Below are 18,456 nucleotides of genomic sequence, written 5' to 3' on the forward strand. Positions count from 1 at the left end.
GGGCTCCTCTCAGCTGGGCTCCTCTCAGCTGGGATCCTCTCAGGATCCTCTCAGCCGGGCTCCTCTCAGCTGGGATCCTCTCAGCCGGGCTCCTCTCAGCTGGGATCCTCTCGGAAGGGCTCCTCTCAGCTGGGATCCTCTCAGACGGGATCCTCTCAGCTGGGATCCTCTCAGACGGGATCCTCTCAGCTGGGATCCTCTCAGCTGGGATCCTCTCGGAAGGGCTCCTCTCAGCAGGGATCCTCTCAGACGGGCTCCTCTCAGCTGGGATCCTCTCAGACGGGATCCTCTCAGCTGGGCTCCTCTCAGCTGGGATCCTCTCAGCCGGGCTCCTCTCAGCTGGGATCCTCTCAGCCGGGCTCCTCTCAGCTGGGATCCTCTCGGGCTCCTCTCAGCTGGGCTCCTCTCAGCTGGGATCCTCTCGGAAGGGCTCCTCTCAGCTGGGCTCCTCTCAGCTGGGCTCCTCTCAGACGGGCTCCTCTCAGCTGGGATCCTCTCAGCCGGGCTCCTCTCAGCCGGGCTCCTCTCGGACGGTTCGGGTCTCTGCTGGCCTTCAGACGGACCTCTCAGCCCGTCATGGCGGCTCTGATCAAGGAGATCGTCAGCAGGAACAAGAGGCGCTTCCAGGAGGACGGGTTCGACCTGGACCTCACCTGTATCCTTCACCGGCCTGGTCCTGGTTGTCCTGGTTGTCCTGGTCCTGGTTGTCCTGGTCCTGGTTAGCCTGGTCCTGGTTAGCCTGGTCCTGGTTAGCCTGGTTGGTTCTGGTTAGCCTGGTCCTGGTTCTGGTTATCCTGGTCCTGGTTAGCCTGGTTCTGGTTAGCCTGGTCCTGGTTCGGTAGGTAGCAGTTGCAAACAGGCTAAGCTAACAGGCTAAGCTAACAGTGGCGTTGCATCAGTCCGGACTGAGAACTGCTAACTCTGAAATACAACTTTAATAACAACCATTCAAATTAAAACAATAACCACAATAACATTTTTATTTATTTATTTAATTATTATTATTATTATTATTATTATTATTATTATCATTATTTTAATTATGATTATTATTATTATTATTATACAAACAAAGATGGCAGCCAGATACAACGGCTGGTGAACCACGGGAACCAAAAAGACTGTTCTCAGGTTCTGTGTCTAAAGATGGAACCGTCCTTTGAAGGGTTCTCTGTGTTTCTGTGTTGTGACCCTGATGCTCTACATGTGTATCAGAGACCTGAACTGGACTGGTTCCAGTCTCCACTGGTTTCTCTGTGTTCTGGAGACGTCTCTTTGGACGAGTTCCAGACGATTGAGTCGAGTCACATGACCTTCATCATCCACGAGTCTCATCAGTTCTAGAGGTTCAACAGGTGATGTGATCAGAGCATGAAGGTCAGAGGTCACCTGTGATCAATCGGATCCATTCAAACTGAAAACTCACGTGAAGGACATTCAGTCTCCTGATGTCTCAAACACCTGTTATTATGTTGTTGTTGTTGTTGTTGTTCTAAAGAGTGAACGTTATCTTATTGGTGGAGAAGACCGGTGTCTTCAGACAACAGGCCGGTCAGACTGTCCCTGTTTCCCGTCTTTATGCTAAACTATGCTAAGCTAAGCAGCTGTTATAATCCCACCGTCAGAGAGGATTTACCGAAATGTTGAACTGTTTTTCTAAAGTTAGTTAAAACTCTTCAGCTGCATTGTGGGAAATGTGGGAAAGCACACAGGTTTGAGGATGAATCCTTAACGATCCGTCAGACATTTACCCAAACATCATAGCGATGGGTTTCCCAGCGGAGCGTCTGGAGGGCGTCTACAGGAACAACATCGACGACGTCGTACGGTGAGACCACTTCCTGCTCCTCACCCGTCACATGACGTAGTTCACTGAGTCACTTCCTGCTCCTCACCTGTCACATGACGTAGTTCACTGAGTCACTTCCTGTCTCTCTCTCTTTCAGGTTTCTAGACTCAAAGCACAAGAATCACTACAAGATCTACAATCTGTGAGTGTCTGAGTTTATTTTAACGTCGCCAAAGTGTTGTTGTGTCAAACCTCGCATGTGACCTGGAAACACAATGCTAGCTGTTAGCGATTAGCTGTTAGCGGTCTGGTGGCTTTAATGTCTGTCTTTCTGTCCTCAGATGTGCGGAGCGACATTACGACACGTCAAAGTTCAGCTGTCGAGGTGAGCGTCCTAGGTTAAAGAGGAATGAAGTGTCTCACCTCTATGTCCCTGTCTCACCTCTTTGTCCCACCTCTCTGTCTCTGTCCCTGTCTCACCTCTCTGTCCCACCTCTCTGTCTCTGTCCCTATCTCTCCTCTCTGTCCCTGTCTCACCTCTCTGTCTCACCTCTCTGTCTCTGTCCCTATCTCTCCTCTCTGTCCCTGTCTCACCTCTCTGTCCCCGTCTCACCTCTCTGTCCCCATCTCACCTCTCTGTCCCTGTCTCACCTCTCTGTCCCTGTCTCACCTCTCTGTCCCTGTCCCTCTCTCCCTGTCCTCTCTGTCCCTGTCTCACCTCTCTGTCCCCGTCTCACCTCTCTGTCCCCATCTCACCTCTCTGTCCCTGTCTCACCTCTCTGTCCCTGTCTCACCTCTCTGTCTCTGTCCCTGTCTCTCCTCCCTGTCTCTCCTTTCTGTCCCTGTCTCACCTCTCTGTCTCTGTCCCTGTCTCTCCTCTCTGTCCCTGTCTGTCCTCTCTGTCCCTGTCTCACCGCTCTGTCCCTGTCTCACCTCTCTGTCCCTGTCTCACCTCTCTGTCCCTGTCTCACCTTCCTGTCTCACCTCTCTGTCCCTGTCTCACCTCTCTGTCCCACCTCTCTGTCTCTGTCTCACCTCTCTGTCTCTGTCCCTGTCTCACCTCTTTGTCCCTGTCTCACCTCTCTGTCTCTGTCCCCATCTCACCTCTCTGTCCCCATCTCACCTCTCTGTCCCCATCTCACCTCTCTGTCCCTGTCTCACCTCTCTGTCCCTGTCTCTCCTCTCTGTCCCTGTCTCACCTCTCTGTCCCTATCTCTCCTTTCTGTCCCTGTCTCACCTCTCTGTCTCTGTCTCACCTCTCTGTCCCTGTCTCACCTCTCTGTCTCTGTCCCTATCTCTCCTCTCTGTCCCTGTCTCACCTCTCTGTCTCTCCTCTCTGTCCCTGTCTCACCTCCCTGTCTCTCCTCTCTGTCCCTGTCTCACCTCTCTGTCCCTGTCCCTCCTCTCTGTCCCTGTCTCACCTCCCTGTCTCACCTCTCTGTCCCTGTCTCACCTCTCTGTCCCTGTCTGACCTCTCTGTCCCTGTCTCACCTCCCTGTCTCTCCTCCCTGTCTCTCCTCTCTGTCCCTGTCTCACCTCCCTGTCTCTCCTCTCTGTCCCTGTCTCACTTCTCTGTCCCTGTCTCACCTCCCTGTCTCACCTCCCTGTCTCTCCTCTCTGTCCCTGTCTCACCTCCCTGTCTCTCCTCTCTGTCCCCGCCTCTCCTCTCTCTGTCCCTGTCTCACCTCTCTGTCCCTGTCTCTCCTCTCTGTCCCTGTCTCACCTCCCTGTCTCTCCTCTCTGTCCCTGTCTGTCCTCTCTCTGTCCCTGTCTCTCCTCTCTGTCCCTGTCTCACCTCTCTCTCTGTCCCTGTCTCTCCTCTCTGTCTCTGTCCCTGTCTCACCTCCCTTTCTCTCCTCTCTGTCCCTGTCTCACCTCCCTGTCTCACCTGTCCCTGTCTCACCTCTCTGTCCCTGTCTCTGTCCCTGTCTCACCTCTGTCTCTGTCCCCATCTCACCTCTCTGTCCCTGTCTCCCTGTCTCACTCTGTCTCTGTCCCTGTCTCTCCTCTCTGTCCCTGTCTCCCTCCTCTCTCTGTCCCTGTCTCACCTTCCTGTCTCACCTCTCTATCCCTGTCTCACCTCTCTGTCCCTGTCTCACCTCTCTGTCCCTATCTCTCATTTCTGTCCCTGTCTCACCCCTCTGTCTCTGTCTCACCTCTCTGTCTCTGTCCCTGTCTCACCTCTTTGTCCCTGTCTCACCTCTGTCCTGTCTCCTATCTCTCCTCTCTGTCCCTGTCTCACCTCTCTGTCTCTGTCTCTCTGTCTCTGTCCCTGTCTCACCTGTCCCTGTCTCACCTCTCTGTCCCTGTCTCACCTCTCTGTCCCTGTCCCTCTCTCTGTCCCTGTCTCACCTCCTCTGTCTCTCCTCTCTGTCCCTGTCTCACCTCTCTGTCCCTGTCCCTCACCTCTCTGTCCTCCTCTCTGTCCCTGTCTCACCTCTCTGTCCCTGTCTCACCTCCCTGTCTCTGTCTGTCTCTGTCTCTGTCCCTGTCTCACCTCTGTCCCTGTCTCACCTCCCTGTCTCTCCTCTCTGTCCCTGTCTCACCTCCCTGTCTCTGTCTCACCTCTCTGTCCCTGTCTCACCTCTCTGTCTCTCCCTCTGTCCCTGTCTCACCTCCCTGTCTCTCCTCTCTGTCCCACCTCTCTGTCTCTCCTCCCTGTCTCCCTCTGTCCCTGTCTCACCTCTCTGTCCCTGTCTCACCTCCCTGTCTCCCTCCCTGTCTCTCCTCTGTCCCTGTCTCACCTCCCTGTCTCTCCTCTCTGTCCCTGTCTCACCTCTCTGTCCCTGTCTCACCTCTCTGTCCCTGTCTCACCTCCCTGTCTCACCTCTCTGTCCCTGTCTCACCTCCCTGTCCCTGTCTCCTCTCTGTCCCTGTCTCACCTCCTGTCCCTGTCTCTCCTGTCTCTCCTCTCTGTCCCTGTCTCACCTCCCTGTCTCTCCTCTCTGTCCCTGTCTCACCTCTCTGTCCCTGTCTCCCCTGTCTCACCTCTCTGTCCCTGTCTCACCTCCCTGTCTCTCCTCTCTGTCCCTGTCTCACCTCTCTGTCCCTGTCTCTCTGTCCCTGTCTCACCTCTCTGTCCCTGTCTCTGTCCCTGTCTCACCTCCCCTGTCTCACCTCCCTGTCTCTCCTCTCTGTCCCTGTCTCACCTCTCTCTCTGTCCCTGTCTCTCCTCTCTGTCTCTGTCCCTGTCTCACCTCCCCGTCTCTCTCTGTCCCTGTCTCACCTCCCCCGTCTCTCCTCTCTGTCCCTGTCTCTCCTCTCTGTCCCTGTCTCACCTCCCTGTCTCTCCTCTCTGTCCCTGTCTCACCTCCCTGTCTCACCTCTCTCCCTGTCTCTCTCTCTCTGTCCCTGTCTCACCTCCCTGTCTCTCCTCTCTGTCCCTGTCTCACCTCCCTGTCTCACCTCTCTGTCCCTGTCTCTCCTCCCTGTCCCTGTCTCTCCCTCTCCCTGTCCCTCTGTCCCTGTCTGTCCCTGTCTCACCTCTCTGTCTCCTCTCTGTCCCTGTCTCTCCTCTCTCTGTCCCTGTCTCACCTCCCTGTCTCACCTCTCTGTCCCTGTCTCACCTCCCTGTCTCTCCTCTCTGTCCCTGTCTCACCTCCCTGTCCCTCTCCTCTCTGTCCCTGTCTCACCTCTGTCCCTGTCTCACCTCTCTGTCCCTGTCTCACCTCCCCCTGTCTCACCTCTCTGTCCCTGTCTCACCTCCCTGTCTCTCCTCTCTGTCCCTGTCTCACCTCCCTGTCTCACCTCTCTGTCCCTGTCTCACCTCCTGTCCCTGTCTCTCACCTCTCTGTCCCTGTCTCACCTCCCCTGTCTCACCTCCTGTCTCTCCTCTCTGTCCCTGTCTCACCCTCTCTGTCTCCTGTCTCACTCTGTCCCTGTCTCACCTCTCTGTCCCTCCCTGTCTCACCTCTCTGTCCCTGTCTCACCTCTCTGTCCCTGTCTCACCTCCCTGTCTCACCTCTCTGTCCCTGTCTCACCTCCCTGTCTCTCCCTGTCCCTGTCTCACCTCTCTGTCCCTGTCTCACCTCCCTGTCTCACCTCCCTGTCCCTGTCTCCTCTCTGTCCCTGTCTCACCTCCCTGTCCCTCCTGTCTCTCCCTCTCTGTCCCTGTCTCTCCTCTCTGTCCCTGTCTCACCTCCCTGTCTCCCCTCTCACCTCCCCTCCCTGTCTCTCCTCTCTGTCCCTGTCTCACCTCCCCCTGTCTCTCCTCCCTGTCTCTCCTCTCTGTCCCTGTCTCACCTCCCTGTCTCTCCTCTCTGTCTCCCTCTGTCCCTGTCTCTCCTCTCTGTCCCTGTCTCACCTCCCCCTGTCTCACCTCCCTGTCTCACCTCTCTGTCCCCGTCTCACCTCCCTGTCTCTCCTCTCTGTCCTCTCTCTGTCCCTGTCTCTCCTCTCTGTCCCTGTCTCACCTCTCTGTCCCTGTCTCACCTCCCTGTCTCAACTCTCTGTCCCTGTCTCACCTCCCTGTCTCTCCTCTCTGTCCCTGTCTCACCTCCCCTGTCTCACCTCTCTGTCCCTGTCTCTCCTCCCTGTCTCTCCTCTCTGTCCCTGTCTCACCTCTCTGTCCCTGTCTCACCTCCCTGTCTCTCCTCTCTGTCCCTGTCTCACCTCCCTGTCTCTCCTCTCTGTCCCTGTCTCACCTCCCCGTCTCTCCTCTCTGTCCCTGTCTCACCTCTCTGTCCCTGTCTCACCTCCCCCGTCTCTCCTCTCTGTCCCTGTCTCACCTCCCTGTCTCTCCTCTCTGTCCCTGTCTCACCTGTCCCTGTCTCACCTCCCTGTCTCTCCTCTCTGTCCCTGTCTCACCTCCCCGTCTCTCCTCTCTGTCCCTGTCTCACCTCCCTGTCTCACCTCTCTGTCCCCTCTCTGTCCCTGTCTCACCTCCCTGTCTCTCCTCCCTGTCTCTCCTCTGTCCCTGTCTCTCCTCTCTGTCCCTGTCTCACCTCCCTGTCTCACCTCTCTGTCCCTGTCTCACCTCCCTGTCTCTCCTCCCCCTGTCTCACCTCCCTGTCTCACCTCCCCCTGTCTCACCTCCCCGTCTCTCCCTGTCTCACCTCTCTGTCCCTGTCTCTCCTCTCTGTCCCTGTCTCACCTCCCCGTCTCTCCTCTCTGTCCCTGTCTCACCTCTCTGTCTCTCCTCTGTCCCTGTCTCTCCTCTCTGTCCCTGTCTCACCTCCCTTTCTCTCCTCTCTGTCCCTGTCTCACCTCCCTGTCTCACCTCCCTGTCTCACCTCCCTCTCACCTCTCTGTCCCTGTCTCACCTCCCTGTCTCTCCTCTCTGTCCTCTCTCTGTCCCTGTCTCTCCTCTCTGTCCCTGTCTCACCTCTCTGCCTCTCCTCTCTGTCCCTGTCTCACCTCTCTGTCCCTGTCTCACCTCTCTGTCCCCGTCTCACCTCCCTGTCTCACCTCTCTGTCCCTGTCTCACCTCCCCTGTCTCTCCTCTCTGTCCCTGTCTCACCTCTCTGTCCCTGTCTCACCTCCCCCCGTCTCTCCTCTCTGTCCCTGTCTCACCTCCCTGTCTCCCTCTCTGTCCCTGTCTCACCTCTCTGTCCCTGTCTCCTCCCCTGTCTCACCTCCTGTCCCTGTCTCACCTCTGTCCTGTCTCACCTCCCCTGTCTCACCTCCCTGTCCTCTCTCTGTCCCTGTCTCACCTCTCTGTCCCTGTCTCACCTCCCTGTCTCTCCTCTCTGTCCCTGTCTCACCTCCCTGTCTCACCTCTCTGTCCTCCTCTCTGTCCCTGTCTCACCTCCCTGTCTCTCCTCCCTGTCTCTCCTCTCTGTCCCTGTCTCTCCTCTCTGTCCCTGTCTCACCTCCCTGTCTCACCTCCCCCGTCTCTCCTCTCTGTCCCTGTCTCACCTCCCCCCATCTCTCCTCTCTGTCTCTCCTCTCTGTCCCTGTCTCACCTCTCTGTCCCTGTCTCTCCTCTCTGTCCCTGTCTCACCTCCCTGTCTCACCTCCCTGTCTCACCTCCCTGTCTCACCTCCCCGTCTCTCCTCTCTGTCCCTGTCTCACCTCCCCCGTCTCTCCTCTCTGTCTCCTCTCTGTCCCTGTCTCACCTCTCTGTCTCTCCTCTCTGTCTCTCCTCTGTCTCTGTCTCTCCTCTCTGTCCCTGTCTCACCTCCCTTTCTCTCCTCTCTGTGCCTGTCTCACCTCCCTGTCTCACCTCTCTGTCCCCGTCTCACCTCCCTGTCTCTCCTCTCTGTCCTCTCTCTGTCCCTGTCTCACCTCTCTGCCTCTCTCCTCTCTGTCCCTGTCTCACCTCTCTGTCCCTGTCTCACCTCTCTGTCCCCGTCTCACCTCCCTGTCTCACCTCTCTGTCCCTGTCTCACCTCCCTGTCTCTCCTCTCTGTCTCTCCTCTCTGTCCCTGTCTCACCTCCCTGTCTCTCCCTGTCTCACCTCCCCCTGTCTCTCCTCTCCTTCCCTGTCTCACCTCCCCGTCTCTCCTCTCTGTCTCTCCTCTCTGTCCCTGTCTCACCTCTGTCTCTCCTCTCTGTCCCTGTCTCACCTCTGTCTCTCCTCTCTGTCCCTCTCTGTCCCTGTCTCACCTCCCTGTCTCACCTCTCTGTCCTCCTCTCTGTCCCTGTCTCTCCTCTCTGTCCCTGTCTCACCTCCCCGTCTCTCCTCTCTGTCTCTCCTCTCTGTCCCTGTCTCACCTCTCTGTCTCTCTGTCTCTCTGTCCCTGTCTCTCCTCTCTGTCCCTGTCTCACCTCCCCGTCTCTCCTCTCTCTCTCTGTCTCTCTCCCTCTCGTCCCTGTCTCACCTCTCTGTCTCTCCTCTCTGTCCCTGTCTCACCTCTCTGCCTCTCCTCTCTGTCCCTGTCTCACCTCTCTGTCCCTGTCTCACCTCCCTGTCTCACCTCTCTGTCCCCTCTCTGTCCCTGTCTCACCTCCCTGTCTCACCTCTCTGTCTCTCCTCTCTGTCCCTGTCTCTCCTCTCTGTCCCTGTCTCACCTCCCCGTCTCTCCTCTCTGTCCCTGTCTCACCTCTCTGTCTCTCCTCTCCTCTCTGTCCCTGTCTCTCCTCTCCTTCCCTGTCTCACCTCCCCGTCTCTCCTCTCTGTCCCTGTCTCCCTCTCTGTCCCTGTCTCACCTCCCTTTCTCTCCTCTCTGTCCCTGTCTCACCTCCCTGTCTCACCTCCTGTCCCTGTCTCACCTCTCTGTCCCTGTCTCACCTCCCTGTCTCACCTCCCTCACCTCCCTGTCTCACCTCTCTGTGCCTGTCTCCCTGTCAGTGGCTCAGTACCCGTTTGAGGACCACAACCCTCCCCAGCTGGAGCTGATCAAGCCGTTCTGTGAGGATCTGGATCAGTGGCTGAGTGAAGACGAGCAGCACGTGGCGGCGATCCACTGCAAGGCGGGGAAAGGACGCACGGGCGTGATGATCTGCGCCTACCTGCTGCACCGCCGCAAGTTCCAGGAGGCTCAGGAGGCTCTGGACTTCTACGGAGAGGTCCGAACCCGGGACAAGAAGGTACCGGCCTCAGGAGGAAGTAACGGTTAGACGTGCAGAACGTGAGGACAAACCCCCCCCACGCATCCTGCTGCTAGCTCTAGAAACTCCGGAGAGGAGGAGGGTCTTATCTCCATGGAGACAACGTTTCATCAATCACGGCATCATGAACCCAACATAAACTATTTCACTGTGATTTAATAAACAGATTAAAAACTGAAATAACTAGATAATGATGCTGATTTGTAAAAAGTCAGAATTCATGTTTCGGTTTTTTTCTCTTAAAGACGACAAAACCACTTTTAAAACGCTTGTTTGGATCGGTCGGTGCTATGCTAAGCTAACACTGTAGCTGCTCCATCAACACTCAACATAACTTCATATAGACATGAATACAGCAGCGTGGTTATTGTCTGTACCATATGGTTTAAAGTGTGTGTGTGTGTGTGTGTGTGTGTAGGGCGTGACCATCCCCAGTCAGCGGCGTTACGTCATCTACTACAGCTTCCTGCTGAGGAACCAGCTGCTCTACAAACCCGTCGCTCTGCTCTTCCACAAGATGCTGTTTGAAACCATCCCCATGTTCACCGGAGGCACCTGCAGTAAGTGTGTGTGTGTGTATGTATGTATAAGTGTGTGTGTGTGTGTGTGTGTGTGTGTGTGTGTGTGTGTGTGTGTGTGTGTGTGTGTGTGTGTGTGTGTGTGTGTGTGTGTGTGTGTGTGTGTGTGTGTGTGTGTGTGTGTGTGTGTGTGTGTGTGTGTGTGTATAAGTGTGTGTGAGATCATGACAGACTTTCATAACAAGGCTAGCTGATTCATGAACTGTGTTGTGTTGCAGACCCTCAGTTCGTGGTCTACCAGCTGAAGGTGAAGATCCACACCTCTAACCCCGCCCACACCCGGCGGGAGGACAAAGTGATGCTGTTTGAGTTCCCACAGCCGCTTCCTGTCTGCGGAGACATCAAGGTGGAGTTCTTCCACAAGCAGAACAAGATGATGAAGAAGGTGAGGAGTCTTCTTCAGTCCCGGATCAGTTCTGAAGGGTTTTCACTCTGTGTAATCAGATTCTGTCCCTGCAGGAGAAGATGTTCCACTTCTGGGTCAACACCTTCTTCATCCCAGGACCTGAGGAGAACCTGGACAGACTGGAGAACGGCAGCGCCGGGACGCCTCGGGAACCTGCCGACAGGACGCACCAGAACCCGGGGGTGATGATGATGATGATGACGGGAGGAGAAACCAACGACAGGGACTTCCTGGTTCTCACCCTGACCAAGACTGACCTGGACAAGGCCAACAAAGACAAGGCCAACAGGAACTTCTCCCCCAACTTCAAGGTAGGACCTTCTGGACCAGGTTCTCCTAACAGACCGGGCTGACTGACTTCTCCTAACAGGGACTGACTGGACCAGGTTCTCTTAACAGACCGGACTGACTGGTGGACCAGGTTCTCCTAACAGACCGGGCTGGACCAGGTTCTCCTAACAGACCGGGCTGACTGGTGGACCAGGTTCTCCTAACAGACTGGACTGACTGGTGGACCAGGTTCTCCTAACAGACCGGGCTGACTGGTGGACCAGGTTCTCCTAACAGACCGGACTGACTGGTGGACCAGGTTCTCCTAACAGACCGGGCTGACTGGTGGACCAGGTTCTCCTAACAGACCGGACTGACTGGTGGACCAGGTTCTCCTAACAGACCGGGCTGACTGACCAGGTTCTCCTAACAGACCGGGCTGACTGGTGGACCAGGTTCTCCTAACAGACCGGACTGACTGGTGGACCAGGTTCTCCTAACAGACCGGGCTGACTGGTGGACCAGGTTCTCCTAACAGACCGGACTGACTGGTGGACCAGGTTCTCCTAACAGACCGGGCTGACTGTTGTAGTTCTTAAGTGTTTAAAGGCAGACAGTAACGTGGACGTTGTTCTTGATGTTCTTCAGGTGAAACTGTTTTTTACGAAGACTGTGGAGGAGGGAGCGAACTCTGACGCCAGCAGCACGTCGGCCTCGGTGACGCCGGACGTCAGCGACAACGAGCCGGATCACTACCGCTACTCTGACACCACGGACTCCGACCCGGAGAACGAGCCGTTCGAAGACGATCACCACAATCAGATCACAAAAGTCTGACATACACACATACACACACACACACACACACACACACACACACACATACAGGTGTGTATATATATATATATATACATATATATATATATATATATTTCAGTATGTTTACACACTCATGAACCCCCAAACTAAGACTGGGTGTCGTTAGCTAACGGGGGAATATAACCAACGGACCACCACTGATCTGTGGGTCTCAAAGAGCTCAGGTCAGTGTATAAGACCCCCCCCTCCCCAATCTTCTGCTCAATGCACAGCTGGACAATCACATGACACGGCGGTCGGAGGTGAGTAGGGCGAGCTAACGGACAATGAGACGGATTGAATGGACGGACAGGAGATTTAAAAACATAAAGGAGTAAAACTTGAATATAAACAAAGTGAACGTCTGTCTGTCGGATGAACCCATTTGTCCTTCCTTCCTTCCTTCCTTCCTTCCTCACCTTATGCAGACGAGTCCTTTCATCTCTTCAACCTTCAGCTCCGTCACGTTGTCTCTTCTCTCTCTGCGCCGTCGTCAGCCGGCACTGAAGTCTTTGGACATCAGTCCAATAAATCTGTAGTTGTTCATTGGTAGAAATCTTTTACGCTTTAAATCTGCAGCATTTGCGTCTTGTGAAGTTCACCTGGCACTGAAACAGAATTTGGACCATTGAAGTGCGTTAAAGTCGTTTTAAATGAATGAACTAATGAAACCAGAATAAGGATTTGATTTTGGAGCCACCTGAGAAAGTGAAGAACCGACCTCATCGTTGGTAAAACCCAACCCTGGTCTACCAAACCCTTCCTGACTATGGAAAGTTCTGCTCCGGTTCAGACCAGTCTGGGATGGTGAGGACCAGTTTGAACTGGCCTGGACCAGGTAGTGTCAGCCAGTCTGGGTTGATGGGATTGGTCTGATCCGGTTCAGGCCAGTCTGGGTCGGTTTGGACGAGTCTAACTCTGAATTCAAACTGAATTATTTTGTGTTCTTGAGATCGGAAACCACCAGAGAACTCATTTTCTCCTGTCGTGGACCGGACCAGTCTCAGTGCTGGTCTTTACCAGAGTTCAGAGTCAGCCGATCTAGACTAACTTTGGGATGAAGCGGCACACAGAGAGAAGAGACTGAGGAAGACAATGACGAAGAGAAACTTCACAATCTGTCAATCGTCTACTGTTGAAAACAAACCTACAGTACAAACCTACTGTGAACAAAATGCTTTTACTACTTTTCTGTCCGTCTGTCTTCAGTTTTGCACAGAGGGATTCTCTTCAGACTTTCGATCAGCTCCTCCAGTTCCATAAGATGTATTTAGTTAAACTCTGACTTATATCAAACATTAAGCTAAACAAACCGGATGCTCACAGTATAACCATTCCTTCAGCCGGATTGCTTTCAAGCTATAACACACCCTGACACAAACTAGAGCAGAAACCTACAGCTCCAGAGCGCTTGGTTTTCACATCCCTGGCATGCCCGGCGGGTGGGGTTTGCACTTTATAAAGGACAGTTCGCTGAATATTGATGCGTATTACCATCCAGGAGCCTGTTTAACTCGTGTCGTGCTGATCTCTGTCAAGTTGAAAGTCCGTTTATAAAGCTGCCGTTTTGAGGCTTGAGGTCAGGACCCAGCGTGGGTCGGCGGTAGATATCTAAGGATAAAGACAAGTTTGCTTGATAGATGTTTTGTAAAAGTGCTCTTGAAGACGTATTTCTTTGGATCAGCGGTCAGCCGACGTTGAGAACCTGTTGTACAGAGGGGAAGCTTGTTTGAGCATGTCGCTGACCAATCAGCTTCCAGCAGGAAGTGACCTCAGTGGGTCACAAGGGTCGGCCCTGGTTTGTCTTTGGTTTCTGACATCACAAAAGGGTAATCCTCTATAACTACTATAACTCTGTCCATAGAATATTAATCCTTTATCTCACTACTACTTCTTGGACACATTTTAAGCATTCAAGTTCTTACAAACCACCTTAACACCAGAGATCACAGTTTGAGGATCTCATTAACATCTCAGCAGGTTGAGACTATTCAGACTGGACTCTACAGAAGGAAATGAACATATGGGATGCTCTGATTCATCGTTCGTTAGAGGAAACCAAAACTCATCAGCAGTTGGTTCCTATTCTTTGGGCTCTTACTGAATGTTGAGGATTTAAAACCCTTTTTCTAAAGGTCAACAGAAAAACTTCCCTGATTGGACTTAAGATGCTGTTTCTGCTGATTGGTTTGCTAATCAGATCTGGGGATCACTGTGATTGATCGGAGCATCCCTAATGATCTAAAGGAACATCTTCCTTCAGGTGTGGGTAGAAGTGTTCATCCTGATGTCTGATTTCCGTCCTAACATTTGGTGCTACTACGTTTCACTGGCTCTGCGTTGGTGTTGTAGTTATTGATCGTTCATCATAGGTGTGGTATCAAGACTCTGGATGTTCCTGTTGTCGACCCTGAAGGCCTCCTCGAGAGCCTGATCACACAGGACAGACTTGAAAACATGAAATCATCAGCACTGCATAGACTCTTCTAGAATCTTTAAAGGCAGCTTTGGTCGTGCCAGACCCTCTAGAAGATTACTCCCAACCTTGACTCCCATCTGGACATCAGAACCTGAACTCAAAGAGTCAACGGCACACAGAATGACATCGAGCGGCCAAATGACAATAATGTCGACCATGATATCCCAGAGGTGTCAAGGAAAAGGGAAGAAGAGGCTCCTCTGGGACTCCTCCAGGACTAAACCAGACGTCCAGAGGGCTCATGTCCAGTCTTAGTCTCAACCCTAAAACAATTTACTGAGCTTTTCTTAGTGAAAACTGTTATCCCGATGTCCTTTAAAGAAATGTCCGGAATCCCTTCTCTTCTTCCCTCTGAGGTGTACCGGCTGGTTAAACAAAGTCTCCTCGTTAAATCCCCATTTCCTGGTTGGAAAAATGAGCAAGCCAGTCAAATATCTTTAAAACGGGAATCTTCAATCAGAACGACGACGAGGACGTAAAGATTCCAGGTGGACAGTTTGTTGAAAGTCGACTTCCTTTCTGTGCCGAAGGACAGACTGTGATCATCAGGTTGTAAACACCTGATGATCACAGAAATAGGACTCAAAGGTCCTTAAAGTCCCTCAAAAAAAGGTTCTGATGAAGTGCCGTCCTGTGTGATCACGTCCTGATGTGGAGCTCTCGGGCTTTTGAACATCGTCGGGTCTTCAGTTCGTCTAGTTGGGTTTAAGGTGCTAAGCTAACCAGGGCTGCTCGCTACCAGCCGCGAGGGTTCCTCCGGTCCTGATCCGTGACGTCAGAGTGCCGATCGATCCACAGGCTCAGTTTGTGTATTTTACAGCAACAACACACTTCCTGTCTTGAGTCCTGTTAGGTGCTGTCAAGCCTGGCCTCACTTCCTGTCATCAACCCGTTCAGACATACGTGGACTCCTTCAGGCTTAAAGCAACGTGTTCCACAGTATGACAAAATCTGTTGGCCAATAAATGCAAACTTTTTTAAACCGACCTTTCTTTCGGGACGCTGTTTGATCAGCTGACCGTAGAGCCGGTGTACGTAGACTGTGTCGAGGCCCAATCCTCCCAAATCTCAGCAACACTTTGTTCAGCCCGATGCCTCAAACAAGCTGATTGATAAACTTCCTGTTGGGAGGCGTGTTAGAAAGGAAAACAAAGAGTTAAAGAAACAAAGCCACTTGAACGTCTCGTTTGCTTGAACCTGAATGTAAACGCTAAATTGCTACCAACTAATGTTCTAATGTTAAGATAGGCATCTCAGCACATTTTAGAAAACAAATGGATGAATATGTCTGACTTTGCGTTGTTGAACGTTACTCGTACGGCCGATCGCTGAACGGGTTCCAGGTGTTTGAGGCCAGGCAGGTGCTGTCCTCGTCTCTGACGGTTTCAGGTGCTCAACATCTTTTCTCTTTCCACCAGTTTACGGTTAAATCTTAACGCGTCCGAGTCCAACTTTGTTAAGTCCATCTGAGAGACTTGGAGTTAACAGAAACCGTGTGAAATAGTACAAAGTTCAGCACCAGATACCCGGTGATCCAGAACTGAACCGCAGAGGTTTAGAAATGAACTCCCTTGGTCGACCCTAAAGGAGGTTCAGGGTTCCTATTCAGATCCAGAAAGTCAGAAAGAAAACCGAAGTGACATAAACTCTGAGAGAAGACATCTGGAAAACTTAAACGTCTCAACGTCACTGAGTTCAATGATTCAGATCAACGACTTCACGTTAACCGTGAAATCAGCCGCTGACGTTCGATCTGGAATCTGTAAAGGAACCTTGAATGCCGCTCTGAATGAACCTTTAACCTCCAACAATCACCGTTAACGTGGTTTTACACACTGAAGAATACATTCGAGCTCCAGTGATTCCTAGTTGTGTCTTTTTTAGACGACGCTTCAACTCTTTTCTGTTTACATCACCAAACCTGCCAAAATGAAGCTCAGACTCTGTTTTCTTTTTTATTGTTTGTTTGTTGGTTATTTTGGATTTGAAAAGGTAAACATGGTCTACATTCATGTTCGTTCTTCTTTTTGCCTTAAGGGTTCGGTCACATTAGCCCTACGTCAACAGAACCTCTGGTAGTATCATGTTGTACAAATACATCAACACAACAATGTCCACATTTCAAACCCAACGTTTCAGTGTTTCTATTGGCTGAATGTGCAAATTTAAAAGGTGGAGGCTGAACTCCCCCTACGGGGGATCAGACTAAAACAGGAAATTCAGCCTTGAATTTCTCTTTTGGGCTTTTATTGAAGTGAATGAGAGACGGAGCTCTTATTTTGTAGGACAGAGGCGTCATGTGACCAAACCTTATACCTGAAGCCAGCAACTGTTTTCTGCTCGACAGTTTCTCTGCATCTCAGACCACAATATCTATATATATTTGTTTTTTTAAAGATGTATAGCTATGTATATATCTATATATCAAAAAGGCTGATGGGCTGGTTGATGACGGGTGATTTTTGTTAAGCCCCACCCCCCCAGTTGTTGATCTTTGCGTTTTCACGCTGAACACTTTTTACAGTATCAGAATTCATAGTATTTAAACAACGGGTCCTTGATTTCAGACAGAAATAGAAAAAATAATTTAATTTCATCATCAGCTTAAAAATATTAGCTGTAGCTAGCTAACTAAGCTAACACTAGCTCTATGAGTTGGGTGAAAACTGCTGAGTTTAATGTTTCAATCTAACTTGTTTTTTAAGACAAGTACCTTGTAACAAGGTCTTAAATGCAAACTTAATATTATGCTGACAGACTGAAGCTAAAGCTATCAGGTCGAGATATCATGCTAACAGACAAGCTAAAGCTAACTGTGATGGATATAAGATATGATTGGACAATTTGATTCGGGGGAGGGGTTTAGAGAACGGTCAATTCAAGAAGTTCACAATGATACATTTACAATACAATACATTTCTCTGGATTTTGACCTTATGGGGATCCGACTAAAAACAAGCCGTGATGTAATCGCCAATGTTCGTCCAATAAAAGAGCTTCTTATTGTTGTTATACATTTACAATAACCTTTTGCTTTTTGTTAGTTTGTGTGTCAAACCAAGTCTCGTTCTGAGAAGTCTCATTCTGAAATCGTCCACATTGTTAAAATCATCTCAATATTCAGCTGTGACGTTGAAAACATTCAAGAAAACACAAATCTCCAACACAACAAACTGACAACACTCCTCTCTCCAACTCTCACTCACGTTTCCACCGGAAACGAGACTTCTGTCGGGAGGTTTCTGAACGCGACTTCTCTTTGAGCGAGACTTGGTTAGACACAAAAACAGGCCGATGGTATCAGGTGACTCTAAATGGACAAATGTTACTTTACAGCCCGAATGCAGAGTTCTGCCTCAGAACTGGACCCGTTTAAAAACTGTGTCCCCTTCAGACACGAGGACACGAGGACATGGAGTCCAGGTTTAAAAAAGTCATCTTTGTTCAAACTAAACTTCCTCAGAAACGATTCGAGCAGAACATCGTTGTTCAGCTTCAGGTTTCAGCTCGGCGGTCCACAATGTTTCTGTTCGTGATGACGATTGTTTTGATTTGTCAGGTATTGATTTTGCCAACAAACAGAAAAGTCACCATGACAACCGTGTAAAACATTTCATGGTAATATGCCCCCCCCCCCGTTTTATTCTTTCCCTCCTTGTTTTATAATTAAATAAAAACACTGTAAAAGTGAATAAACTATTTATAAACATCAGTTGTCTGTGATTGTGGATTATTGTTGAAGAACTACAACTCCCAGAAGTCTCAGGGTGTGTTTACTACACTTGTTAAAGTACCCAGAGATAAAAATCAGCTGAGATGAGTCGCAAGTACTTTTACAGTATTAATGAGGTAGTACCTACAAGAACTTTACTTAATACTTCTACATCTCAGATAAAACATAGTACATTTTACTACATTTATATGATAGTTTAAGATATTTCGTTTTTTAAAGATTCAGATTAGAGAGAGACAGACAGACAGAGAGAGAGACAGACAGAGAGAGAGAGAGAGACAGACAGAGAGAGAGACAGACAGACAGAGAGGAGAGACAGACAGAGAGAGAGACAGACAGACAGAGACAGACAGAGAGAGAGACAGACAGACAGAGAGAGACAGACAGACAGACAGAGAGAGACAGACAGAGAGGAGAGACAGACAGAGATCTACCAGTGACTTGGCAGAAATGATAATCGCTTCCCCCACAATGCACTGCAGCGGCACTTCTCCAAACGACTGGAGAACAGGCGAGGAAAAATTAGGTCACACACACACACACACACACTCTCTCACTCTCTGAGCCTTGTGGGCACCAAACCATAACTAATTCTGTCTTATCTGCTTCTATAAAAAGATCAAAGAAAGTGTAAAGCAGAGAAACCGTCTGAGGTTCACTTCTGTTCATCAAATACAAACTCAGGATGTACACAATGTATCTATGGCTATACACACATATATATGTATACATATATATATACATTAATACATATATATGTATTAATGTATATATATATGTATATATATACACAGATACAGCGGAACCTTCAAGATCTGAAGACTGTTTGTGTGGAAGAATGGGCCAAAATCA

At 50.8% G+C, this 18,456-nt stretch overlaps 1 protein-coding gene across 2 annotated transcripts; it reads left to right on the plus strand.

Annotated features, from left to right (window-relative positions):
• The first annotated feature begins 493 nt into the window (after positions 1 to 493).
• ptenb (phosphatase and tensin homolog B) lies at positions 494 to 17,524 on the plus strand. Of its 2 annotated transcripts, none has more exons than XM_054599248.1 (9): positions 494 to 655; positions 1,744 to 1,828; positions 1,947 to 1,991; positions 2,131 to 2,174; positions 9,021 to 9,259; positions 9,699 to 9,840; positions 10,077 to 10,243; positions 10,303 to 10,575; positions 11,183 to 17,524. In XM_054599248.1, exons 1-9 carry the CDS (start codon positions 577 to 579, stop codon positions 11,369 to 11,371), a joined length of 1,263 nt encoding a protein of 420 aa, XP_054455223.1. In that variant the 5' UTR covers positions 494 to 576; the 3' UTR covers positions 11,372 to 17,524. The 2 variants fall into 2 exon arrangements, with proteins under 2 accessions (XP_054455223.1, XP_054455224.1); XM_054599249.1 differs by having other exon boundaries at positions 10,318 to 10,575.
• Positions 17,525 to 18,456: the final 932 nt, after the last annotated feature.

The sequence above is a fragment of the Anoplopoma fimbria genome, chromosome 5, assembly GCF_027596085.1.
Source record: "Anoplopoma fimbria isolate UVic2021 breed Golden Eagle Sablefish chromosome 5, Afim_UVic_2022, whole genome shotgun sequence".
NCBI lineage: Eukaryota > Metazoa > Chordata > Actinopteri > Perciformes > Anoplopomatidae > Anoplopoma > Anoplopoma fimbria.